Source organism: Melanotaenia boesemani, chromosome 6 (genome assembly GCF_017639745.1).
Source record: "Melanotaenia boesemani isolate fMelBoe1 chromosome 6, fMelBoe1.pri, whole genome shotgun sequence".
NCBI classification, from domain to species: domain Eukaryota; kingdom Metazoa; phylum Chordata; class Actinopteri; order Atheriniformes; family Melanotaeniidae; genus Melanotaenia; species Melanotaenia boesemani.
Window position 1 is genome coordinate 38,106,058 of NC_055687.1, and position 27,278 is coordinate 38,133,335.

General features: G+C 44.4%; 1 protein-coding gene across 2 annotated transcripts in view; it reads right to left on the minus strand.

Moving 5' to 3' along the window:
- Positions 1–24,418, minus strand: part of enpp2 (ectonucleotide pyrophosphatase/phosphodiesterase 2) — a 74,095-nt gene extending 49,677 nt beyond the window's left edge. For both annotated transcript variants that reach the window (XM_041988153.1, XM_041988152.1), the window contains exons 1-10: positions 24,293–24,418; positions 23,931–24,036; positions 19,109–19,264; positions 12,334–12,459; positions 9,602–9,662; positions 9,417–9,514; positions 9,207–9,286; positions 7,667–7,786; positions 7,289–7,344; positions 5,399–5,464 (exon numbers count right to left, since the gene is read on the minus strand). In XM_041988153.1, the coding sequence (XP_041844087.1) occupies positions 5,399–5,464; positions 7,289–7,344; positions 7,667–7,786; positions 9,207–9,286; positions 9,417–9,514; positions 9,602–9,662; positions 12,334–12,459; positions 19,109–19,264; positions 23,931–24,036; positions 24,293–24,310 (887 nt within the window). In that variant the 5' untranslated portion in view covers positions 24,311–24,418. The remainder of the gene's footprint in view (positions 1–5,398; positions 5,465–7,288; positions 7,345–7,666; positions 7,787–9,206; positions 9,287–9,416; positions 9,515–9,601; positions 9,663–12,333; positions 12,460–19,108; positions 19,265–23,930; positions 24,037–24,292) is intronic.
- Positions 24,419–27,278: the final 2,860 nt, after the last annotated feature.

A 27,278-nucleotide genomic window follows, 5' to 3' on the forward strand; every position in this document is an offset into this window, starting at 1 on the left:
TTGAAGTATTGAAATACAACGTATGCTACATGTTCACATGTCCTGTGGACATTTTTAATGCATTATATGCAAAATGAGGAAATTCGGTTGTGTATGGAAATTAGCGCTGCTGCACTTTCACCAGGTTAAAGTAGCTCACAGAAGATAAAAGGTTGGAGATCTGCCATAGGGTAATGGTAACTGAGTTACTTTATTTAAAGAGTAATTCATTAGAGTATTAGTTACTGACAAAAGTAATGACAATACAGTAACACGTTACTACTTGACTAAGCGACACCTCTGCGGACCAAGGACGAGCCACCGGTCGTACAGGGACCGGACTGCTCATACAAGAGGGTCCAGCACTCTTTACTCCCGGAGTACTCCCGGAGTACCCCCCACAGGAGTCCCGGGGGGCACCGTCGAACATCTTATCCATGTCCCCTCAAAGACCCTGAAGAGGGTGTAGAGCTGGTCCACTGTTCCACAACCGGGATGAAAACCACACTGCTCCTCCTCAATCCGAGGTTCGACTATCCGACGGACCCTCCTCTCCAGCACCCCTGAATAGACCTTACCGGGGAGGCTGAGGAGTGTGATTCCCCTGTAGTTGGAGCACACCCTCCGGTCCCCCTTTTTGAAGAGGGAGACCACCACCCCAGTCTGCCAGTCAAGGGGAACTGTCCCCGATGTCCACGCGATGCTACAGAGACGTGTCAGCCAAGACAGCCCTACAGCATCCAGAGCCATAAGAAACTCTGGGCGGACCTCATCCACCCCCAGAGCCTTGCCACCGAGGAGCTTTTTAACCACCTCAGCGACCTCAGCTCCAGAGATGGGAGAACCAGCACTACCCCAGACTCTGCTTCCTCATTGGAAGATGTGTCGGTGGGACTGAGGAGGTCTTCGAAATATTCCTTTCACCAACCCAAAATGTCCCGCCAGGACAGGCACCGATGACCTCACAGCCACAGCTCTGGGTGGCTGCCTCAACAATGGAGACGCCTCTCCCCAGGAGCAACTCCGGAGCGGTAGACAGTCCAGCCTTTCTCAAGAAGACTGGTTCCAGAGCCCAAGCTATGTGCGAACTAGATCCAGCTATATCTAGCGGAACTGCTCAACCTTGCACGCTAACTCAGGCTCTTTCATTGCCAGAGAGGCGATGTTCCACGTCCCAATCAACCTTTATTCAATCAGCCTTTATTTATATAGCACCTTCTCATACCCCAGGGTGCCCAAAGTGCTGTATAGATAAAAATAACAACATATAACACATCAAACCATAATAAAACAAACAGTATAAAACAGTAAAATAACAAATAAAATAAATTAAAAGGCCTAGCCTAATGATCCTGCTCTCTAGGATTAAAAGCCAAAGTAAAAAGATAAGTTTTCGAAAGACATTTAAAATCATTCAAGTCTTTGGCAGACCTCACAGAGAGAGGAAGTCCATTCCAAAGTTTTGGAGCCACCACAGAAAAAGCTCTGTCTCCTCGAGTGACTAGTCGAGTCCTCGGGACTGCTAACCTCAACTGATTTTCAGACCTCAGAGCCCTACCAGGACGGTGGTGGTGCAGAAGATCGGACAGATAGAGAGGAGCCAGACCATGTAAACATTTAAAAGTCAGAAGTAGCACTTTAAAAGAAATTCTAAAAGCGACAGGCAGCCACTGAAGAGATTGCAGCACTGGCTTAGTGTGCTCCCGCCGTCTGGTCCCCGTTAATAGGCGGAATCAGCTGTAGACGGCGGAGGAGAGATTGATCAATCCCAGGATAAAGGGAGTTACAGTAGTCCAGTCTAGAGAAAATAAAAGTGTAAATGACCCTTTCTAGGGCATCACAGGGAAATTAAGGCTTAATTCTACTGATAAGCCTCAGATGATAAAAACTAGACTGGATTACTTCACAAACCTGCCTGTCAAATTTGAGGTTAAAATCAAATAAAACACCAAGGTTTTTAATAAAAGGATGAGTAAATGAGTCCAGGGTGCCAATAACGCTGCTGCATCCTGTCAACAGGTCAGATTTCCCAAAAATAATGACCTCTGTTTTATTTCTATTTATACACAGGAAATTCCTCTCCATCCAAATTTTAACATCCTGCAAACACTTTTGACGATTTTCAACGCAATGCAGATTTAAAAGACAGATAGATCTGGATGTCATCAGCATAACAGTGAAAAGAGACGCTATATTTTTTAAAGATGGACCCCAGAGGAAGTAAGTTTAATGAAAACAAAATAGGGCCCAGGATAGAGCCTTGAGGTACCCCATAATTAAGTGGGTCCTCAGAAGAAGAGAAATGCCCAAGATGGACTGAAAAGCTTCTCTTTCTTAAAGAGGACTCAGACCATTTGAGTACCATGCCGTTTATTCCTACAGACTGTTGCAGGCGCATTAATAGAATGTCATGACCCACCGTTTCAAAGGCCGCAGTGAGGTCGAGAAGAATTAAAACAGCAGAGGCTCCAGAATCATCAGCTAAAAATAAATCATTGCACACCCTAAGAAGGGCTGTTTCAGTGCTGTGACACAGCCTAAAACCAGATTGGAATTTCTCATAAGGGTCATAAAGTTTCAGATGATCCTGTAACTGATCGTAAACAACTTTCTCTTGAATCTGGGAGAGAAAAGGAAGCTTGGAAATTGGCCTAATATTTGAAAGAACGGTAGGATCCAGGTTATTCTTTTTAAGAAGGGGTTGCACAGCAGCATGTTTCAGAGCAGCTGGAGAACAACCCAATAAATTTTTTTAAAAATCTTTCACACATCTTTTGTACCGTGTGAAAGATTTTTTAATTTTTTATTGAGAAAGTGAGCGCTGTCAGACGCTCATCCTCATTTTGCTGACCGGATCCTGCTGTGCTGACTGTGTCTTAATAATAATAATACATTTTATTTGTTGGCATCTTTCTAGACACTCAAGGTCACCTTACAGGATAAAACACAAGAATAAAACAAATCAATAAATACACTCATAAATTAAAGAATTCATAAAACAATAATAAAAGCAGTGTGAAATATTACAGTGAGGATGCCAGTTTAAACAGATGTGTTTTGAGTTTGGATTTGAACAGTTGTATTGAATCAGAGTTACGGAGGTCTGGGAGGAGGGAGTTCCAGAGATGAGGAGCAGAGCAGCTGAAAGCTCTGCTCGCCATGGTAACAAGGCGGGCTGGGGGGACGATGAGGTGGATGGAGGAGGAGGATCTGAGGGAACGGACTGGTATGGAGACATGGAGGAGATCAGAAAGGTCGGGAGGAGCGAGGTGATGATGGCCTTGTAGGTGAACAGCAGGATTTTGTAGTGGATGCGGTAGGTGACGGGGAGCCAGTGGAGCTGCTGCAGGACAGGGGTGATATGATGGGTGGAGGCGGTTCTTGTGATGACCCGAGCTGCTGCATACTGAACCAGTTGAAGTTTATGAAGTGTTTTTTGGGGAAAACCGAACAGAAGGGAGTTACAGTAGTCGAGACGGGAGGTGACAAGACTGTGAACGAGTATGGTGGCGGTGTGAGGGGGGAGGGAGGGGCGGAGGCGGTTGATATTGCGAAGGTGAAAATATGCTGACCGGGTTATGTCATTAATATGTGATGTAAAAGACAGAGTGCTGTCGAGGATGACACCCAGACTCTTTACCTGAGGGGAGGGGGAAATGGAAGAATCATCAATGGGAATGGAGAAACTGTCAGATTTGGAGAGAGTGGATTTGGTGCCTACCAATAAAAAATTCTGTTTTGCTGCAGTTTAATTTAAGAAAGATGGAGGTTAACCAGGACTTAATCTCTTGAAGACAATCTGTGAGGGAGGATGGTGGGAGGGCAGAGTTAGGCTTGGTGGAGAGGTAGAGCTGGGTGTCATCCGCATAGCAATGAAAATGTAAGTGGTGTTTTCTAAAAATATAACTGAGGGGGAGGAGGTAGATGATGGGGGCCAAGGACAGAGCCCTGGGGCACACCACTGGTGACTGGGACTGACTGGGAAGTAAATGTTTTCAACTAGATGAACTGAGTGCAGCCAGAGATGATTTGAACCAGTTGAAGGGGGTGTGGGTTATGCTGATGGAGGAGAGTCTAGCCAGGAGGATGGAGTGGGAAATGGTGTTGAAGGCCGCACTCAGATCAAGGAGGATGAGAATAAGAATCTTCTGCTGTGTTTGAACATTTTGAACCTCTGACTATCTGTCAGATATCCGAAATAGTTCAACGTCTGAGGCCGTCACACTGTCCTGGTGATTCTATTCCACCCCGACTCCTGAAGGAGGTTTTGTGTGCCATAGGTCATTGGATTGTTAATTTTGTTAATTCCTCTCTTATTTTGGGTTGTGTTCCAGATGCTTTGAAACATTCTCCTGGGCAACTTCTTCTTAAAAAGAATAACCTGGATCCTAGCGTTCTTTCAAATTTTAGGCCAGTTTCCAAGAGCTAGCTTCTGCAGCTCAGGATCGGCCCGCCAGGATCTCTGCTTTTGGCCACCACCCAACTCACACTAACCCCTCCACCACAATAAGGTGTTGGCCCAGGGAGTTGAATTGGATGATTGCAGTCTCCCACAGTAAGAAGGAAAAAACAACAAATCTTGGCCTTTATTGACTTCATTCTTTGACACTGTCAGGGACCTCAGTAGCATGTGGAAGATCTATATACATCTGTGATGTCCCATTTCTCAACCAGGACTTGTTGTAGGTCAACAAGTGTGATTATGTTGGCCAACGATCACGCTCATCCCTTCAAGTGTTGCAGTCAGGACTCAAGGCAGGTCATGACCCTGGTTCGGTGGGGGAAAATGTCATCCTTCAGGATGACATTAAGTCCCAGATTCTAGAGATATGAATCACCACTGGCTTCAGAATCTCATTCTGATATGTCTGTCAGGTACCAGTCATACATCTGAGACTGACACACACCTGGCAGCCACCAAGAGTGAAAACCAACAGGAGAATATTTCAGGGGATTGTGGTGTATTTTTGAGGGGCTCTATTCACACATTTAGCTGTGTTGCTCATTCTACAGAAGCACCATCCTTACCAGTTCTACCTGGTTATAAAGAAGGCTAACCAGGGTTTGCAACCATGTATAATGAAACACTAACTGGTATTATTAAAGGGAAAGATAATTGACAACTTTTCATGAGTTTAGAAACTGCAGAAGTAATACAGAAGTTGTTGCCATCTGAAAAGTGACAGTAATGGTAGTAGTTAACAGGAGTGAAGACATAGTGGCAGTGGATGAACGAGAAACGTGAAAACACACACATATATGAAGCATGACTTCAGTGGCCTACAGTCTGATTCAAATACATTTTGTATCAGCATGTTAGTCGTTTTCTTTTTTCTAAATCCTGTTATGCACTAGGAAACCTCTGGTGAGAATGAAAGACACTGCATGTGAAAAGATGTTAATATGTCTCTGATTTCACCTCTCTCCTTCGGGGAGGTGGAGCCACTGCAGCATGGTCAGAATCCTCCTCTCCAACGGGATGGTGCTGGAATATATCAACACAACATATGGTCACAATGACAGAATGAATGAATTTAACCTCTTCTTGACTAGGCCTACGTTTTCTGCTTCCTGTCTGAAATCGCAAAACCAAAATAAATGATGTATTTCTTTACAATTACAAGGGCTGAATTTAAAACAGAAAGTTCAGACATGCAAAATATGTGAAATTATCACATTATGAAGCAGTAATGTGGTAATTTCATATATAAACCTAGCAGAGCGCTTAGATTTATTCTGGTCAACTAGTCCAACCAAAGTCCAACCAGAGTCCAGTCCAGGGTCCAGTCCAGAGGCCAGTCCAGGGTCCAGTTTAGAGTCCAGTCCAGAGTCCAGTACAGGGTCCAGTCAAGAGTCCAGGCAAGAGTCCAGTCCAGAGTCCAGACCAGAGTCCAGTACAGGGTCCAGTCCAGAGTCTAGACCAGAATCCAGACCAGAGTCTAGACCAGAGCCCAGATCAGAATCCAGACCAGAATGATCCTGTAGTCTGAGGTGTGTTAAGAGCAAATTCATCCCAACAATCGACTCCGAAATGGGTCGTGGCCAAGAATCAGAAGTATTGAACATGTTCAATATTTTCTACCAAAAATCTTGACGTGTGTGGAAAGCAACGACTCCTGAGTTGTGACTCTGTGGATGGTGACGTGGAACGGAACATAGCCAATCAGAGAGCGAGCTGTCTGGGAAGGATATAACGTCCGTGTTCACGCTGGTCCAGTCGGTTATTTTTTTCAGTTCTGGATTTATATGTTTCTAATAGTCGTAAGACCACCATCACTACCTCGTCTCGTAAACCCTCTTCCATGCTGGGTGTTGTGTTTTTCCAGCTGTTGCCATGGTTCGTCTTCTTCATTTTTGTTAGATCACATTTGATCATGCAAGATTTCTGGCTCGGAGGACTAGATTCTAGATCAGTTGTGGGACAGCACCGTTATATGTGTTGTTCGGTGCTGAGATTATCGGAGCCACCACACACAGTATGATCAAAACTGTTAAATACCTGTTTTTTTATCTTCATGTGTGATGTTTAACAGATAAAAATCTCATCAGATTTAAAAAATCCTTATGTATGTACCAGGCTTAAGACAGCCCAGAATACATCTGTAATATGTTCAGAGAAGATAAACCTAGCAGAGCTCTTAGATCCAAAGACTCTAGTCCAGACCAGAGTCCAGACCAGAGTCCAGACCAGTGTCCAGACCAGAGTCCAGACATGGAGAAGCAGCATTTAGCTGTTATGCTGCAAACAAGTGGAACAAACTGCCAGTGGAGATTAAACTTTCACCAAATGTAGACATTTTTAAATCCAGGTTAAAACATTTCTTTCCTCAGTTGTCTATGCGTGAAATTGAAAGAGGACCTGTCAATATTACATATAAAAGAAACATCTAAAGTGTACTTCTTTCATTTTATTCATAATATTGCCAACATAAGAAGCATCTTTTCTCAAAGTCATGCTGAGAAACTGGTCCATGAATTCACGTCATCTAGTATGAACTACTGCAATGCTCATTTTTAGATGGTTGGTTTGTTGGTCATCTCAGGCCAGATTCAGACAGATGAAACCACCTGTGACCTTGAATCTGTACTCGTATCCACAGAAGTGTGTTAGAACACAGGACAGCACATATAAATGGGATATCTTTCATTTGTAATCAATGTACGTTTTACCTCTAAGTTAATAAAAAAATCACAATCAACTTTGGTGTGTGAGTCTGACTGAATTCCAGATTAAATATGTCAAACTGAGCAGAACCATGAAGATTAATATTCACCGATCTGCAGAGTACAGGTGTGTGTGCAGACTTACACAGGCCAGAAGAAGGAAGCAGCCTTCACTCCCTGTTTGAGTGCTGTGATCCAGATCTGGTGAGAAAAAAAAACATCTTTTCATCTTTTTATTAGAATTTCATCCTCTGGAAGAGTAATACTGGAGTGTTGTTTTCACAAACATAAGTGTGAGGAAACCATGTCCATCATGTCTGAAGGACACTATGGATTATGAGGAGGACATCTCACTGAGGGTTAGTGTGATAGTCAGGTCAATCTCTCTTCCAGAGAGTTGTCATCCAGTTTTCACACAGGTTTGTTCTTGTCACATTTAAAGAGTTTCAGAATTCAGTATCACATTTAAACCTGAGCTGATCAAGTCCAGCATTTCTACTTTAATTAGTCTCTCTGCACTTACAGGCTGTCCTCCCCACCAGCGGTGATTCAGTTTTTCTCTACTCCTCAGGTTGAATGTTGCATCAAACACCGGGTCATACATGGAGTTTCCAATGATCCCGTGAGATTCTGGATACAGGCCCTGAATTAAAAAGAAATACTGTAAATGAACCAAAAATATTAGTTATGACATAACTCTGCAGTCAAACAAAGATGACATGTAGAGTTCCCCAAGGAACCATGATGGGAACCAATCCCCTACCATCACAGAACCCTGACCCCTCCCCCTACCATCACAGAACCCTGACCCCACCCCCTACCATCACAGAACCCTGACCCCACCCTCTACCATCACAGAACCCTGACCCCACCCCCTACCATCACAGAACCCTGACCCCACCCCCTACCATCACAGAACCCTGACCCCACCCTCTACCATCACAGAACCCTGACCCCACCCCCTACCATCACAGAACCCAGACCCCACCCCCTACCATCACAGAACCCAGACCCCACCCTCTACCATCACAGAACCCTGACCCCACCCTCTACCATCACAGAACCCAGACCCCACCCTCTACCATCACAGAACCCTGACCCCACCCCCTACCATCACAGAACCCAGACCCCACCCTCTACCATCACAGAACCCAGACCCCACCCTCTACCATCACAGAACCCTGACCCCACCCCCTACCATCACAGAACCCAGACCCCACCCTCTACCATCACAGAACCCTGACCCCACCCTCTACCATCACAGAACCCTGACCCCACCCCCTACCATCACAGAACCCTGACCCCACCCCCTACCATCACAGAACCCTGACCCCACCCCCTACCATCACAGAACCCAGACCCCACCCTCTACCATCACAGAACCCTGACCCCACCCCCTACCATCACAGAACCCAGACCCCACCCTCTACCATCACAGAACCCTGACCCCACCCCCTACCATCACAGAACCCTGACCCCACCCCCTACCATCACAGAACCCAGACCCCACCCTCTACCATCACAGAACCCTGACCCCACCCCCTACCATCACAGAACCCAGACCCCACCCTCTACCATCACAGAACCCTGACCCCACCCTCTATTACCAATGCACAAGTTTGCTCTGGACAATGCTGACTGTCCAGCTTATTTAAGTTTTGTATAAAAGAATGTCGGACAGGTTGAAACAGAATTCTGAAGAGAGCATTTCTCCAGATGAATTCCACACTACTTACATCATGTAATGAGATCATATAAAATCAGATAACAACAGCAAATTCATTCTTTCTAGATTAAAGAAGACTGAGCTGTGTTTGTGGAACCTCTTAAAACTTAAGTAGGAGATGCCAATAGTTTGAGTCTGACTTTTTCAGGTCCCTCTTTGTTGAGCAACTTTCACGGAATACCCCAAGATTGGTCAGACAAACTGTAAAATCCTTTGTCCATCGTGGATGCTGTTTTTTGTGTGTCACATAACAACATACTAATATCCTTCTAATCCCAACAGACCTCCAGTAGATGTTAGGATCTGGAGTGACATATCTTCATCATAACATACTTACTGTGGCCAGTGAGTAGAGGTTGGGGAAGGTTTTGGAGGGATAAACAGGCCTCATGTAAGGGGCATGGGTTCCACATGTTTCTGAAAAGGACAGAGAAGCATTGATATCTACAAAATCTACCAAAACAAGTCAGTTTTTCTCACAGCACTTTGGAGGATCCAACATTCAACAATCACTCTGAACAGAGGAACAAAACCATGCAGGTCTTACTGAGCTTCTCCATGTTTGGAATGACACCGTTCCCCCTTTTCATGTAAGAAGCTCTAAATCCATCCACGGATAAAATGATGAGCGGAGGACGCACAAATCTGCCCATACAATGTCAGAAAGAAGTCATGAAATCAAGCTTTCTGTCCACTTCAGTCCCTTTCTTCTTCTCTAAATGTTAAACATACCCAGCAGGACATTCAGGGGTCTTCAGCTCCTCACATTCATCCTGCAGCCAGGAGGTGTCTCCTGAGGGGAGACGGGTTGGAAATGAGGACATTTACTCACATAACATCTTTAAGAACTACTCCAAAGTAGTTTAATTATTGAACTTCTGTGCTCATCATGGATTGTTCATAACACCTTGTTCAGGCATAAGAGTGTCCATATGTGCACTTTGCACCAGGACACTCTAGGCTGTAGTTCGATGATCGACTTTGTGTTCGTACCAGTGTTGGATTTCAACTCAAACTGGGCACTCCTTAGCTTGGTAATAATGTGTCCAATCGGACATACAGTAGTAATTGGGGGACGGCCCCGCTCTCCAGAGAGCGCCCGGCCGCCTCGAGGCTCCGAGGTGGAAGGGCGGGGTGACAGGATGGAGGCGTGTGTGCTCGCTGCCAACTCCACCCTGGTCCGAGCCACGACCTACCCGTCGGACTCCCCGGCCGACCCCCTCTCCGGCACCGACCCCTCGCTCCAAAGCAGGCGCGCGCGCGCGTTCCCGCTGGCCCGTCTGAGGGCCTGGCAGACCTGCCGTTGGGGCGTGCGTAGGTGTGCTGGGGCGGCATCCGCGCAGAGCAGGCCAGCCTGCGTCCGGCGGACACCCCCGATTGGGGCTCTGCCCTCGGAACCTCTCGCCTCAGCGTAGCGTGCGACGGTCTCGCCCTGGCCGTCCCGCCGCGCGCCTCAGGATACCCAACTCTCCTCCCTCCTCTGGAGGGAGCGAGGGGGGTTTAATGTCTCCGCCTCGGGACCGGCGCTTACCCCGTCTTTCGAACACACATTGGGTTTGGGCGTCCCAACCCATGATCTAATTTTGTTTTTTGGTAAATGTCCTTTACGAAAACTGTTGTTTCACACATATGACAGAATCAATTTTTTATTTTTTGTAATAAACACAGGCCAACTTTGGAACAAGTATGACAATTTAGGGAGAATGGATATTTTCATGCGTAATCAGTGGCCACAACTTAATATTACATAACCACAGGAAAACATCTTGTGGCCCGCATTAGAAACGCATGGTTCAGTTATTTTCTATTGATGTCACCTGATGGGCTCAGCAGAATTTAAACAGGTAACAAAGGTTGTAAACAGAAGTAACGGGAGAGCCGGACGGAATGACGGCCTTTTTTATCTGTAAGGATTGAGTCATTAACAACGTGACACACACAAATGCACCTGCTCATTAATGTTGCCATGACGATGGAGACTCTGTCACCAGTCACAGGTGGTCCTACATAAACAAATGTTTGCTCCTAAAACACAATAAGCTGTATCAAAAAAAGACGTCTTGAACTGTGGACAGCAAAAGTGTCTGCAGAACACAGATACTCTATTTAGTTTTAATAGCAGGTTAAAGACATCCCTTATCTACTGACGTGAGGAGAAAAAGAGTAAAAAATATAATGAAAGTCAATGGAGCCAGGAGCAGGTGTGCCTTGTGCGCTGAGGCAATTTCAGAGAAAACTGTGAGGCCTATAGGAAGGATGGTTACGTCCAGGGCTTGAATTACACTGGGCTTTTCAGGGAAGACTTATTTTTGTGCGTGCACTGCTAATATGCATGTTACGTGCACATGCATATATATTAGTGCACATGGAGCGGTAAAAAATATGGTTACTATCAAAAAAACCCTCTGCTACTACTATATGCAGCTTGTTTAATCAGAAACGGGGACGTTCTTGTAACAACCACACAAGGAAGCATATCCAGTGTTGGGTTAGACGTTTGGACGCTCACATCGCTGCTGTCCACAATGCTGAAGGACACAAAACAGAGCACCTGCGTGGTTTGGAAGATTTAATTAATTACATTAAATAAATGAATAAACACACAGAGCTGACAAATAAATGCTAATCTCTTCAAGAAACATCAGGAACCTCATTAAAAAAACCAAATGTAACCTGAAAGTCGACTATTTTTAGGGCTTCCCCTTAAAGTATCCGCTAACATTTTTACAGGAGCTTCCCTGCCTTTCAGGGGAGCCGAGCTCCCATTAGCTCCCCGTAATTCCAACCCTGGTTACGCTGGATGAAAGGTAGGGAAAAAGCCCACGTTTTGATACATAATGTGTGCCTATACAGGAGAAAATGTGGGCGTGAAGGAAGTTTGTTTGAGAAATTTTCAGAATAATTTTGAGCAACAGATTTAGAGTTGTTGATGGGGAGGCTCTGAGGCGGGTTCCTGAATTTTCATTTAATTTATTAACGATTGTGTCAAAACTGTAAATCATATCAAAATGTCCTTTCAGGCAGAAAAAAGTTATATCTTTTTTTGTTTAAACATTAAAGTTTCTGAGCTAGGGGACTGCAAAGTGGGCCTTTTTTCCTATTTCAGCAGAAACCCCTTCATTTTAAGTGGGACAAATATGACGTTTTTTGCAATTTTCATAAAAACTTGAAGACTCTTGTTCAGCAGAAATCATGGCACATTTCTCCTGATTGAGCTGCACATTGAGATAAAACTTTGCCTTCTTCACTAGGTTTAGTCACTCCTGTTTCTCTGCACAAAATGTTTGTTTTTGTGTTCGTTTTGTTGTTTCTCTTGTTTTTGCACCAAGACAAATTCCTTGTATGTGCAAACTTATCTGGAAATAAAGTCCCATGTTAATTCTGATAGGTCGTACCCCTCCCCCACCCCTACCCCCACCCTGAAATGTAAATCTGTTTATACAGGAACTTTTAAAGTTGCAGACCTTTGCAAAGCTTCCTGTAGTTGGTGCAGCAGTCTCCTCTGGCCATGCAGTCCTCAGAACAGTGACAGGCATGATGTTCGTGTCGAGTTTCCCCACAACGATCCTTACTGCACTCATAACCTCCATCTGTGTGGAGGAGGAACATGGGCTGAATTTTACCTCAAACAATAAAACATTTTTACATGAGTCAAACACTCACATGACTCATTCAGATTTATTTCCAAACCACATAATCATCCTGACATCAGTTCTGCTGAGCAAGCAGCAGCAGCGTGGGACCAACATCCCTCAATAAGGACAAATCTTCTTCAGACTGTCAGGGTGAAACTCGTATATCATGACTTTAAGGGAGGGTTACAGCAGTGAGGCAGTGGTGAGCCAAAGACCACCAGGCTGAAACTCAGACCACCAGCACAGGAAGCAGCAGGGGGAAAATGTTAACCCAGCAGTTGAGAGAGAAAACACACACAGAGCCGATGTTCACAGAGAAACCAGTTTAAACACTTAGAGCCACTCATTTCCAGCAGCTGAATTGTAGAGCTGAACAATTAGGCTTAAAGACGATCTCTATGATCCTGGAAAACTATTCATTTGATTATTTTGTAAAATGTTTGAGATTAAATCTGCCATGAGACGAGCTTGGAGGAAGACCTAAATGCAAGAATTAACCAGGAGTCCAACAAACGTTGCAGACAAAAGTAACTTTGTTGATTAAAAACAGAACTGCAGTTCCAGGAAAAGCATCAAACCTGTAACTGAAAACAGAGCAAAGATCACCAGATCAATACTGAACAAGGATCAGGGCCAACAGGCGGCCTGATCAGTCCTCAACATCTCAGGAGGTAGGTTGGGATGAGGATGCAGGCAGAACCCTCAGAACGAATGAGGCAGGCCAGGCTGGCCAAGCACTGGATGCTCCTGGACCCAAACGAGCCTCTGATGCTGGGGCCAGAGCAGGTGAGTGAGCAGTCAGGGCTGCTGGACCACAGCCACCTGGTGGTCCTGGAGGCGAGGAGCTTTTTAAAGGAAGCAGGACAAGCCCAAATAAGCAACTACACTTGCCCCAAAACCTGCAACCAGCGACCAACGATATTTCCAAGCGACTTTACAAAAACAAGTCCAACGGCTCTGATAAGAAGCGGACTTGCCAACGCTGCTTGAAGGTCAGACTTCACCTGAGAGGAGCTGAACCAAGAGCAACGAACATCAGAACAAAGACAATGTCACACGAGCAGAACATGAAGATTAAATCCCGAACAAGCAAAAACAACAGACCACCACACAAAAGTCCCTCCTCATGTCCGACTCAGATTCATTTAGATCCCAACATCAATATTAAGATTCAGAAGCCTGGGACATGCCTTACAGACCTCAGGGCCAATGAAGTCGGAACATTGTGTAAGGCCTAAATAAAAACAGAAAACAATGATTTGTTTCCAGCCTATAATCACTTCAATGCAGCACAAAGACAGATTATTTGATGCTCAGACAGATCAACTCATTTCAAAACCTTCCAGAAGCTGGAACAGGATCATGTTTACCTCGGAGTTACGTGACCTTTCCTTCTAACACTCTCAGACTCAGATAGCTGAATCTTTGTAGGAGGGATTATTTCCTGGTTTTCATGGAGGACTTCAGTCCCGCAGCAGTCCGGAGGCTTTACTGTCGTATTTTCAGCTTCTCACGTTTTCTCTGGGAGACTGGTCTGGACTGCAGGCAGGACAGTCCAGTACCCTCATTGTCTACTACAAAACCAAGCTGTTGGAAGTATGGATGTCACAATTTCTCCATTTCACAATTCATAGTGGTATTAAATGCCACAATTAATCAATCATAAAGATCCCTCATTAATAGATTATGTCTGAACCATGTTGCAGCTTCCACAGAGAATGAAGGCAAAGTCGCCGCTGGTGTTGATTTCTTTTCATTCAGATTTTTATGGCATGAGTAATGACTTTGTTGTTTGTATGTTAATGCATTAACCCATAAGAGCCCGACGTGACATATATGTTACATACAGTTTCTGAGACATTTTGCTTCAATTTATGGTTTAAACTTTGCTCAAAATCCTGTTGAACACAATCTGATACTTGTCTTCTGTCCCCTAATAGATACCCAGAAGCAGAAAACCACATCATAATATTTTTAAATTATCACATGGTGATAAATGGTAGATATCGCCCCCAAAAAAATGTAACTTTTTGTGACATTTTGTTTAAGGGCCAAAAAAGACCTCATATTAAAAAATTTTGACATTTCTTACCATTTTTTCATGGGTTGGGCCTTAATGTGGTAAAAACTAGGGCTGTCAAATGGTTAAAATTTTTAATGAGATCAATCACAACTTATGAATGAATTAATCATGATTAATTACTATTTGTGACTACGACTGAAATCTGCCCGTTTTTACTGTATTATATCAACAGAAAGAGCCGAAGCTCACTTGGGTTTTTCTTCACTTTTTTACATTAAATGATCACTTTAGTTGCAATAATCAGTTCAGTATTACATAAAATCAAGACCTTGAAAGTAGGTCTCCTTTGTGCCCCCGTTTTCCTGGTCAGTGCTCCTGCCTGGCCCCCCATCTAAACTTTTCTAGACCCGCCCTTGTGTAGCTTAAGTATAAATCCTGTCTACCACCAGCCAGCTACTGTGTTAAAGAAGGTTCTGCTCTGGCTTGTATCTCAGAACCTGTTTATAGTTTCTCTCACCACATTCATGGCCCAAATGATCTCCAACATCTGCACAGCAGCTTTGATCCAAAGAAGACGTCTCCTCGCTTCCTTCTGCTGTTTCACTCTCACCAGATATCTGATCCTGATCTGTCTTCATAGATGTGCACGGCTGTCTGATGACTCGTAGATTTTACAGCTGCGTCACTAGCAAACCTCATTAATACCGAAAAGTTATATGTAATAAATACTAACTATAAGTAACTGAAACCGGCTGCTGTTATCAACATGTTTCATTCTTCAGCTTCAGTAACGGCGACATTGGTCTGACTGACATGAGACTCTTAAATGTAGCTTTAAGAACCATGAACCATGAACCGCTAGTTTCCTCCTCACCTGAACGACAAACACAACAAGAGATTAAAGCCGATCAGCTGGCCTTGACAGCTGTTATAATTAACAACTGGAGAGGGAGGGGTAGCAGGAGGTGGCCACGCTGGGCTCACATAGAGATGACCAGAACACTTCTGTGCAAAGTTACCTGGAAAGTATTTCTGAACCATCTCACCAGGAAAAGTGTGGGTGTAAAGTATCCTCATCTCCCATGGGTGTGATGCCCTCAAATCCATCCTTAAAACCAGCTCTTGCTCCCTCTTGCCTTTAGACACCTCCATGTCTCACAGTCATAAATGACGGATGCTGCTTATGTGCTAAAAATTTTAAGTTACCGCCTTTATAACGCGTTATTTTAGACAGTCCTAATAAAAACATGAATGCATTAATTGCACAGATTCATTTCTTTGCATTAATACAACCATTTTAACAGCCTGAATACAATATATCAGTATCTGTATTGGCATAGGTATCGACACTACAAGCCCTTTATTTATGTGTTACACATCCCTACTAGATGTTTTCCTGGATTTCTAAATTCTCTACTCAGATTGAAAAGAAATGTTCAAAAGCATTTTTATAATGTAGTTTCTGGAACGAAGTCTCCCGAGCCCAGGTGGAGGTGCTGTAGCCTTTTCATCTGACTCCCTGAGCGAAATCCACAGTTAATATGTCGGATTTTGTGGTGAGAACAGGAAGTGCAGACACAGAGCGGACTACAAGCGAAAGGTTTACTGTGATCGGCTGGAGCAGTAGCATGAGGAGGGTGTGGCAGGCAGGTCTGGGTTTCACTGGGTAAACCAACAATCTGCTGATGACTATTCCTATTATATTCTATTCTATTCAGTGGCGCCACTGCCCCAAAGCAAGTTTAATAGTGAGGAGTTCCCGGTCACCTACATGGCAGTTGCATTCAGCAGGGGTCAAAGAAGGCACATCAGGGTGAAGGAGAACATGAGCAGAAGTGAAGTGCTCCTTTAACTGGGAAAAGGCCTGAGCTGCCTCCTCTGACCAGATGAACGGAGGTGAAGGGGACGTCAGCCGTGTCACGAGGCTGCAGTTAGACTAACTCAAAACGAAGTGGTAGTAGAAGTTTGTGAGTTGTGTGAGTTGTTTCAGGGAGGTGGGAACCGGCCAGACCTCCTGTGGGTCTCAGACCGTGTTCTTGTGGAAATCACATTTCTCAGCTTTGATGAACGGGCGGTTTTCTAGGAGCCTCTGTAGAACTTGTCTGGCATGCTGCACATGTTCTGACTGGTTTCGGGAAAAGAACAATATCATCCAGGTAGACAAAAATTTGGTGAAGATAGTTGAGCCATGGAGGGAGATGAAAGCTGACTCAATAAAAGTCCAGGGGTATATGTTCTTAATGGTCATGTTATTTAACCCACAGTAGTCAATACAGGGATGGAATCAGCCCTCTCTCTTGGTCACAAAAAAGAACCCGGCTCCCACAGGGGAAGGTGGTCTGTTTTGACCTTTTCTCTCTGCCTCCGACCACGGCAGACCTTTAATCTCTGCTTCGGACCACGGTAGACCTTTCCTCTCTGCCTTGGACCACAGCAGATCTTTCCTCTCTGCCTCGGATCACGGTAGACCTTTCCTCTCTGCCTCGGACCAATGTAGACCTTTCCTCTCTGCCTCCGACCACGGCAGACCTTTCCTCTCTGCCTCGGACCAAGGCAGACCTTTCCTCTCTGCCTCGGACCACAGCAGACCTTTCCTCTCGGCTTAGGACCACGGCAGACCTTTCCTCTCGGCTTAGGACCACGGCAGACCTTTCCTCTCTGCCTCGGACCAAGGCAGGCCTTTCCTCTCGGCTTAGGACCACGGCAGACCTTTCCTCTCTGCCTCGGACCAAGGCAGGCCTTTCCTCTCGGCTTAGGACCACGGCAGACCTTTCCTCCCAGCTTAGGACCACAGCAGACCTTTTCTCTCGGCTTAGGACCACGGCAGACCTTTCCTCTCTGCCTTGGACCACGGCAGACCTTTCCTCTCGGCTTCGGACCAAGGCAGACCTTTCCTCTCTGCCTCGGACCACGGCAGACCTTTCCTCTCGGCTTCGGACCACGGCAGACCTTTCCTCCCGGCTTAGGACCACGGCAGACCTTTTCTCCCGGCTTAGGACCACGGCAGACCTTTCCTCTCGGCTTCGGACCACGGCAGACTTTTCCTCTAGGCTTAGGACCACGGCAGACCTTTTCTCTCGGCTTCGGACCACGGCAGACCTTTCCTCCTGGCTTCGGACCACGGCAGACCTTTTCTCTCGGCTTAGGACCACGGCAGACTTTTCCTCTCGGCTTAGGACAACGGCAGACCTTTCCTCTCGGCTTCGGACCACGGCAGACCTTTCCTCTCGGCTTCGGACCACGGCAGACCTTTCCTCCCGGCTTCGGACCACGGCAGACCTTTTCTCTCGGCTTAGGACCACGGCAGACCTTTCCTCTCGGCTTCGGACCACGGCAGACCTTTTCTCTCGGCTTCGGACCACGGCAGACCTTTCCTCTCGGCTTCGGACCACGGCAGACTTTTCCTCTCGGCTTAGGACCACGGGAGACCTTTCCTCTCGGCTTAGGACCACGGCAGACCTTTCCTCTCGGCTTCGGACCACGGCAGACCTTTCCTCTCGGCTTCGGACCACGGCAGACCTTTCCTCCCGGCTTCGGACCACGGCAGACCTTTTCTCTCGGCTTAGGACCACGGCAGACCTTTCCTCTCGGCTTCGGACCACGGCAGACTTTTCCTCTCGGCTTCGGACCACGGCAGACCTTTCCTCTCGGCTTCGGACCACGGCAGACCTTTCCTCTCGGCTTCAGACATCTCAGATGATTTCTGGTTCTGCTGTTTCTGCTTCTTGTTTGAAGTCTTTCTGCGCTAACTGATGATTGTTTTCTGAAATCTTCCCGAGGCCACCTGATAACATCCTTTCAACAGAATGATGTCAGTTTTTAATGCATGGCTGCCTGATGGGTCATGGAGACATTCAGTGTTGGTTTTCAGCCTTACTGCAGAAATTTCTCCAGATTCTCTGAATCTTCTGATGATATTATGGGATGGAGAATATGAAACCCATGAATTCTATTTATTCACACAGCTTTTCACAAAGTGGTGACCCTCTCTTTACCCTTGCTGTGAACTACTGAGACTGGCAGGGATGCTCCTTGTCTAGCCGATTCTGACCCTCACCTGCTTCCTGTTCACCTGTGGAATAATCCCTACTGGTGTTTTTAGAGCATTCCTCAACTTTCGCAGTCTGTTGTTCACCCCGCTCCAGCTTGTCTGGAACATATTGCAGACATCAGATTTAAAATGAGTGAATATAAAAAAAAATAATAAAGTTTACCAGTTTGAACAATAAATATCTTGTCTTTGTGGTGTATGTATATAAATATAGCAGATCAGTGTATTCTGTATTTATATGTTACACATTGTCCTAAGATCACTGGAATGGGTTTCATATTACTAGATATTGTCTTATTACTGACAAACTTTCCAGATAAGCTCATAATATTTGAGCAGGGCATCATTTCAGCTTTTACAAGGTAGTTAAAGCATATTTAAACTCATCCCTGATGGTTAGCAGTAAAGATTTAACCCAGTGTGAATCACCTAACCTGACCCCAACCATCAGGTGTAGCTCTAAGTCCTCCCCTAGCAGAAAGCCTATGAAGTGGTCCTATAAGGGTTCCCTGTGGGGTTGGTGGGTTTACCGGTCCTGAGGCAGAGCTGGTCGAAGTCAGAGCAGCAGCCGTTGTAGGTCTTACACAGGTTGTCACAGCGACAGTTGGGTGGCTCCGCCTCCACCAGCTCAAAACATCTGTTCCTGCAGGAGCCGGACGTCGCCACGTACTGAGGCGCAGAGCGAGCTGAGGACAAGAGAAGCACAACTTTCTGGTGAAACCTGCCTACATGTCAACATTCAGGTATGCAGATTAAACGTGTTGCTCACAAACATCTCAGCTGATCGCAGCTTTACTGCAACTTCTCTAACATTTAGACTGAGCTGAGATGTTGGTGTTTATGGCTCAATGCAAAAACAAAACCAGAACATCATCATAAAATTCCTGAGGCTGTAACCGGACAACAGTTGGGGAAAAGATGGAATTTTCATGACCGAAACATAGACATTCGCCTAATCTGTAATGTTGCTATGACAGCGGTGTCTTCTCTGTCCCCTTGCAGGGTCTGTGGTCTTTGCATACACAAAGGTCAGATTTCAGTTGATTTCATTTTTAGGATTCTGCTGCTGTCGATGTAGTTTCTGTAAGATCTCTCACCTCCTAACTTCAGACAAACCAGAGTTGAAAATGAATAGAAATCAATGAGGGCAGAGGTGTGAGATGTGTGCACACACTGCACTCTGAGGTTATTTAGGGGGAAACTGTAATGTCTGTCACAATGATGGTTGCATTATAGGATAGAAAAAAAGCCCACATATCCAGGGTTAGGGTTAGGAGTTGTTAGGGTTATTATAACTATATGTACAGGCATAGGTGTCGCCAGACCTCTTTTACTGGGGCACGTGCCTGGTAAGAGCGCCCCGGTATAATCTCAGGAGGTAACCATCCAGCAGAGAGGAATAAGATGATTTAACAAGGACAGAAGACGGGTGTTCATTTCTAAGGGAGAAAAGTAGCTTTTTGATTTTGTTTTTTAATAAACACTGTGTGGTGTATAACAACCAAAACTCATCACAGAATAATACTCAAATTAAATCTGACAGATTGTAATATGTGTATCTTATTGTCTTCATCTTCGGCAGCCATAATAACCGTCACTATGATGTGTAAGTTCAAAAAGCTCTTGGATTTTAAATGTTCCACTGAGATCCAGATCCTGCATGCTCTCTCAGGACAAGAACACTCAGGAAGAGGACACTCTGAAAGACTTTTGTCCCCTTGGTGTCCAGGAGAAGAACCCTGCTGACCTGGCTGGAGACACCATGGAGATGTGACAGCCAGACAGAATGAACTTACTCCTGCATTTCTAACAACATGCTACTTGTGTACGCTCTCATGGAAAAAACAAGCTTGCAGAGAAACCTGGAGGATGCCAACAGAAGCTGTGAATGTGTGTTTGTGTGTCGGCAAGCTGCTGAATTATTAATGCTGTGTATGTGTGTGCATGTGTGTGTGGAGGCTCGGACAGCTTAGAGCCCTACTCTGCTAAAAAAAACATAAAATAAAGTTTCTAACTTTTTACTCCATAAGAGATCATCATCATAAGAGATAAATCATATCACATCATATCGTATGGTATTGTATGATATGGTATAGCATCGTATGGTATCGTATTGTATTGTATGGTATCGTATTGTATCGTATGGTATCGCATTGTATCGTATTGTATTGTATGGTATCGTATTGTATTGTATAGTATCGTATTGTATCGTATTGTATTGTATGGTATCGTATTGTATCGTATGGTATCATATTGTATCGTATTGTATTGTATGGTATCGTATTGTATTGTATGGTATCGTATTGTATTGTATGGTATGGTATTGCATCGTATGGTATCGTATTGTATCGTATGGTATCGTATTGTATCATATTATATCGTATGGTGTGGTATTGTATCGTATTGTATCGTATTGTATCATATGGTATCGTATGGTATCGTATTGTATCGTATGGTATCGTATGGTATCGTATTGTATTGTATGGTATCGTATTGTATTGTATGGTATCGTATTGCATCGTATGGTATCGTATTATATCGTATGGTATTGTATTGTATCATATTGTATCGTATTGTATTGTATGGTATCGTATTGTACTGTATGGTATCGTATTGTATCATATTGTATCGTATTGTATTGTATTGTATCGTATTGTATTGTATGGTATCGTATTGTACTGTAAGGTATCGTATTGTATCGTATGGTATTGTATTGTATCATATTGTATCGTATTGTATTGTATGGTATCGTATTGTACTGTATGGTATCGTATTGTATCATATTGTATTGTATTGTATTGTATGGTATCGTATTGTATTGTATGGTATCGTATTGTACTGTATGGTATCGTATTGTATCGTATGGTATTGTATTGTATCATATTGTATCGTATTGTATTGTATGGTATCGTATTGTACTGTATGGTATTGTATTGTATCATATTGTGTCATATTGTATTGTATGGTATCGTATCGTATTGTACTGTATGGTATCGTATTGTATTGTATGGTATCGTATTGCATCGTATTGTATCGTATTGTATTGTATGGTATCGTATTGTACTGTATGGTATCGTATTGTATCATATTGTATCGTATTGTATTGTATGGTATCGTATTGTATTGTATGGTATCGTATTGTATTGTATGGTATCGTATTGCATCGTATGGTATCACATTGTATCGTATGGTATTGTATTGTATCGTATTGTATTGTATGGTATCGTATTGTATCATATTGTATCGTATGGTATTGTATTGTATCGTATTGTATTGTATGGTATCGTATTGTATCATATTGTATCGTATGGTATTGTATTGTATCGTATTGTATCGTATCGTATTGTATCGTATGGTATCGTATTGTATCAAATGGTATATCACATCCACCATCCATCAACAAGTAACAATGAGTCTGTTTTTTGACTCTTTGGTTTCATACATGTAACTTAATGAACAGGATGTAAATGTCAGACCTTATAATCAGATCTGCTGAGTCATGAACTCTGCAGCTGCAACAGGTAACGTCTCCATTACAGCATCACCGTGGGATTATGACACATGATCATGGTAAAACAGCTTCATTTAACCATCATGTGACAGCTGGACACAGCTGTGAAGTCAGGTTACATTTACAAACTGCATCACGGACCGATCTTCCATATATGACCGAAAGGCAGTAATTAAAAAAAACCAAACAAAAAAACATTCAAAACAGAAAACAGTTTAATTTTTAAATGTCCTGATGAGATGACTTTACTGAGTGGAGTTGCTCTCCCTGACAAACCTACATCTCCCTGACGATCCAACGTCTCCCTGAAGGACCCGGCGTCTCCGTGACGAACCGACGTCTCCGCGACGGACCCGACGTCTCCGTCTTCACCTCCTGGTAAAGTTTATTAAACTCATGTTTCTGTCGGATCTCTAGCTGGTTGACGTGTTTTCTGATGCGTCTCTGTCCGGAGAAACCTCTCTCATCTGTCTGTTGACAGATATGTGATCACCTGCATGTGTGAACATATATGTGTGTGTGTGTGCATGTGACTGTGTGTGTACATATCTGTGGGTGTGTGAACATATATGTGTGCGTGTGTGTGTTCTGGGAGAGGGTAGGCTGGTCGAGGAAACACTGGTCCTGTATCATGACCCTGACCCCGCCCTCCCTGTCTGTCTCAGAAACTGTTCAGGTGATAAAATCAGGATCAGCAGCTGATGTTTTAATATCATTTCTGCAGAAACGTAGTGAAACCAGATCAAACCAGTTCCTGATCCATCCACAGATTTCCAGGACCTCAGGCAGAACACGAGTTTCTTCATGCTGACTCAAGGTAGATGAGCACAAGCACTCTCTGTCCAATCACACGGGGACAGTGGTCCTCTGTAAACCCAGCACGCTCCAGCTGAGAGGGAGGAATTCCTGCAACGGGTTCAGGTTCTGGAGACGCTCATCGAGTCGTCCCACGAGGACACGAAGCCGATGGCTGTCTTTCACCAACATCAGCTGTGCTGAGCCAAACAGGAAACCAAAACTTCTCACTGAACATGAGAGTAAAGCTCTGGAGGTCTTCTGGTTCAGAACTGCAGCCATATTGTTGAGCCATGTTCATCTTTGGAGCAGAAAAAGTCAGAAAATTGGGGGGGAAAGTCTCCTGTTGTCCTGATGGGAAAAAGTAGAACTGAAACGATGATTCCTGGATGCTGCAGAAAATGGATATATTAAAAATTCGTTTCACTGAAAACAAACTTCTTAAATGTGGAACAGAGATGTTTCCTGCTTCTGATCATGCGGATCATCCAGATCTGGAGGATCAGTAGCTTCTTATGCATCAGGACGGAGGACAGAGTGCTGGAGCAGGGACACGTGGAAACCTTGCAGGACGAGGGGGCCAAGGTTCCCCTCACCAGCTACGTGGTGAGAACATCTGTCCAGACTGTTTATATTTGATGAAAATGATGTAAACCTCATTAAAACCACCAGATGTCACATCTGCAGTTAAACAGCCGGTAATGATGAACAACTGATAACAGATTATTCATCGTTTTCAGTCAGAGTTTCTGCAACTGTCATAAAACGCAGGATCGCAGCAGGTAAACAGGTAATGTTAGTTCCCATGTTAGTTTCAGTAAACAGTTAATTACGTTCTAAAATCTGGAATGATTTATTATTATTTGTCTGTTTATTTTAAGGCACCTTTTCCCCAGTCTGTAACCCCCTCGGTGATTTTGTAGGCCCGCCCCTGCAGCGCCCCCTGCTGGGTGGAGGCTCTCAGATCTGATTCTGGTGGAGGAAAGTTTCTCCATCAGTCTGATGGCTCAGATGGTTTCTGGTTAGAATTTTACTATTTTACTCACATTCGGTTCTGGATGAAGTCCCGTCCTCTCCCGAGCGTTTGAGCCGACCGAAGACGAACCCCCAACACAGGTCAGAACCACACAGGACCGACAGGATCCAGACGGCCTGACAGAACAGAGGAAAGGTTTTTATTCATCATGTCAGTTTGTCTCCTTTAACTGAAGAAACGGCATCTGATCCGGTTCGGAGAGACCAGGGACCACCGGCATCAGCAACAACGAAGCTGACAGGCGAAGTGATGTCAAATAAAATGTTGACAAGAGGAGGAAAAACGGCCTGACAGCAGCGGGAGAACTAACAAACTACCGCAATCTGCACGCGGATTCACGCGCAGCTGCGCGCGTGCTGCGGCGAATCTTACCAGTTTCTGCAGCAACATGTCTCCGAGACGGGCTGAGTCCAAAACCAGGAGACCACCGGAGAGGAGACCCGTTAAGAGGCGAGGAAGGAGGGGCGGAGGAAGAGGAGGAGGAGGAAGGGCCTGTCAGTCATCTTAACACCGATCAGGTCCGGGACCCTCAGCCAGCTGCAGAGGGATGGAAACAAACCACATGACCAAATAAATGACATAATAATAATAATAATAATAATAATAATAATAATAATAATAATAAACAACCAAAGTCTTGTTTTTATCCAGGATAACCCTGGTCTGCAGTCTGTTTTCACTCTTTATTCAGAAACAAATACTTTTCAGCCGAATGACAAGTTTCATCTTCAGTATTATTAACTTCTAGTCTTCTTCTAGTTATTACCTGGTCTTCAAGTCACTAACCAGGTGGTCTTCAGATCACTTACTAGGTAGTCTTCAGGTCACTCGCCAGGTCTTCTTTAGGTCACTAACCAGGTCTTCTTCAGGTCACTAACCAGGTGGTCTTCAGATCACTTACTAGGTAGTCTTCAGGTCACTCACCAGGTGTTTTTCAGGTCACTAACCAGGTCTTCTTCGGGTCACTAACTAGGTCTTCTTCAGGTCACTAACCAGGTCTTCTTCAGGTCACTAACTAGGTCTTCTTCAGGTCACTAACCAGGTGTTTTTCGGGTCACTAACCAGGTCTTCTTTAGGTCACTAACCAGGTCTTCTTCAGGTCACTAACCAGGTCTTCTTCAGGTCACTAACTAGGTCTTCTTCAGGTCACTAACTAGGTCTTCTTCAGGTCACTAACCAGGTGTTTTTCAGGTCACTAACCAGGTCTTCTTCAGGTCACTCACCAGGTCTTCTTCAGGTCACTAACCAGGTCTTCTTCAGGTCACTAACTAGGTCTTCTTCAGGTCACTAACCAGGTGTTTTTCAGGTCACTAACCAGGTCTTCTTCGGGTCACTAACCAGGTCTTCTTCAGGTCACTCGCCAGGTCTTCTTCAGGTCACTAACTAGGTCTTCTTCAGGTCACTAACCAGGTGTTTTTCAGGTCACTAACCAGGTCTTCTTCGGGTCACTAACCAGGTCTTCTTCAGGTCCCTCACGTGGCCTGATGGCGCGTGTGTTCGGCCCGCCTGCTGCTGCCGCTTTTCTCAGTGTGCAGTAAATATGTGCTAATCCTGTTCATGGTGGTTTAATCATGGTGCTGTTTCTCCTGTCCAGACTTATGATTGCAGTACTTTGGTGAGCATCACAGTGCCTGTGGAAAGGCTTTTTGACACTCTTAATGAACCAGAGAGAACACGGCTTTATGTTCATCAGAGAGGGGGTGTGCATCTGTTACTGGACCATCCTGTTTGGCTCGCGCCGGATGTGGACTTGCTGCTGTTCATGGGGACAGATTGGTATGCAGGGAGAGTTACAGATGTTGAAGTTTGCTGTGTTAATCTTCCGCCTCCTGGTCCTGCCGGTGTTTCTATCACTGGTTTTTCAGACTTTTTATCCTCTCTTATGAAGCCAGAGAAGGTTTTAGTTCTTGGGATTTTACCTGTCACATTGATGACGTCACATGTCACATGGCTGGAGATTTCTGGTCCATAACGGACTCTTAACTGTTCTTAGCATGTCTCTGTACACGTCAATACTCACACCCTGGACCTCGTTTTCCTTTATGGCTTAAATATTGAACATTGCCGTGTGGGTGATCGACTTGTTACTGATCATAGTTGTAACTTCTCTGATCTTGCCTTCCTCTGGATCTTCCACCTAAAAAAAATGAGGCCCAAAGGCGAATTGTAAATGTTGAGAAATGTTCAGCCTGGTTTGGTCCACTCATACTGGTGGGATGCGGTGGTCCAGATGTTTTTATGGGGCTTTTAACAGGCAGAGCTTAGATATTCTAGATAAAGTCTAGATATTGTCCTTGTGTTACTGAATGTTGTGAGAATTTTCAGAGAAACTGGTAAGACTGAACGTTTATGGAAGACTACTAAACCTGAGATCCACAGGCGTCACCTTAAGGAATGAAATGATGAAAACAGCTAGATTTAATTATTTCTCTCAGTTCATTTCCCAGAATAAGAAACCCCCAAAACTTGTTTGACACCGTTAGTTTTACAGTGTTCCCATCAACGCCCCAAATCTCAGTTTTCTCAGTCAGACAGTAAATATCAGAAAAATCTCACCATCAGCTCTTCCAGAGTTTTCTCTCCACACGTTAAACCTGTGACATGCTGGATAAATGAAACCCTCATTAAACCTGAACATTTTATTTCTGAAACATTTTCAATTTGTTCTCCATCTATATCAACCAGTTTTTGTTATAATAACATTCTTTAGTTTTATTTAAATTTACAGATATTTATTACTTTCCAACCAGTTTTTAATTTGACTAAATTAATAATTTAAAAGAGTTTACAAGTTGGTCAAAACAGTCATGGATATAGAACATATGTGTGTGTCATCTGCAAACAACACGAATTTAACTGAGAAACACTAAAGACATAATTAATATACAAATTAAATAATTGAGGGCCAAATACTGAGCCCTGGGGAACACCACAAGCAATGTCAAGACATCTGGAAGCTCTTCCATTTGAACATGTTTTTCTCTTCAGCCACTTTTTACCCGTTTCCCAGCCACGCCCGTATTCCACATGCATCTAATATCTTAAGTAATATCTCATCATCACATTGGACTGCGCGGCATCAGAAGAGCTCAGTTCAAGGTGGTGTGCCATACAATGGATGCCAACGATAGAGACCTTGTTGCCCTTTAACTTGCCAACGACTCCATTTTTACAGAAGCTCCATCAGTTCCCAGAGCAACCAACCTGCTCCCCCAGTCATCACTTCATCCACCATGGCTGGTGGCTTTGCTTATGTGTGATGCGTCTGCCTTCTCCACCAACTTGATGCCAACAAACTTTGATTCAGTTTTGCCCTGGTGGCTGAACCTGATGTAAACTCTGCTTTCACAGAGCTGTC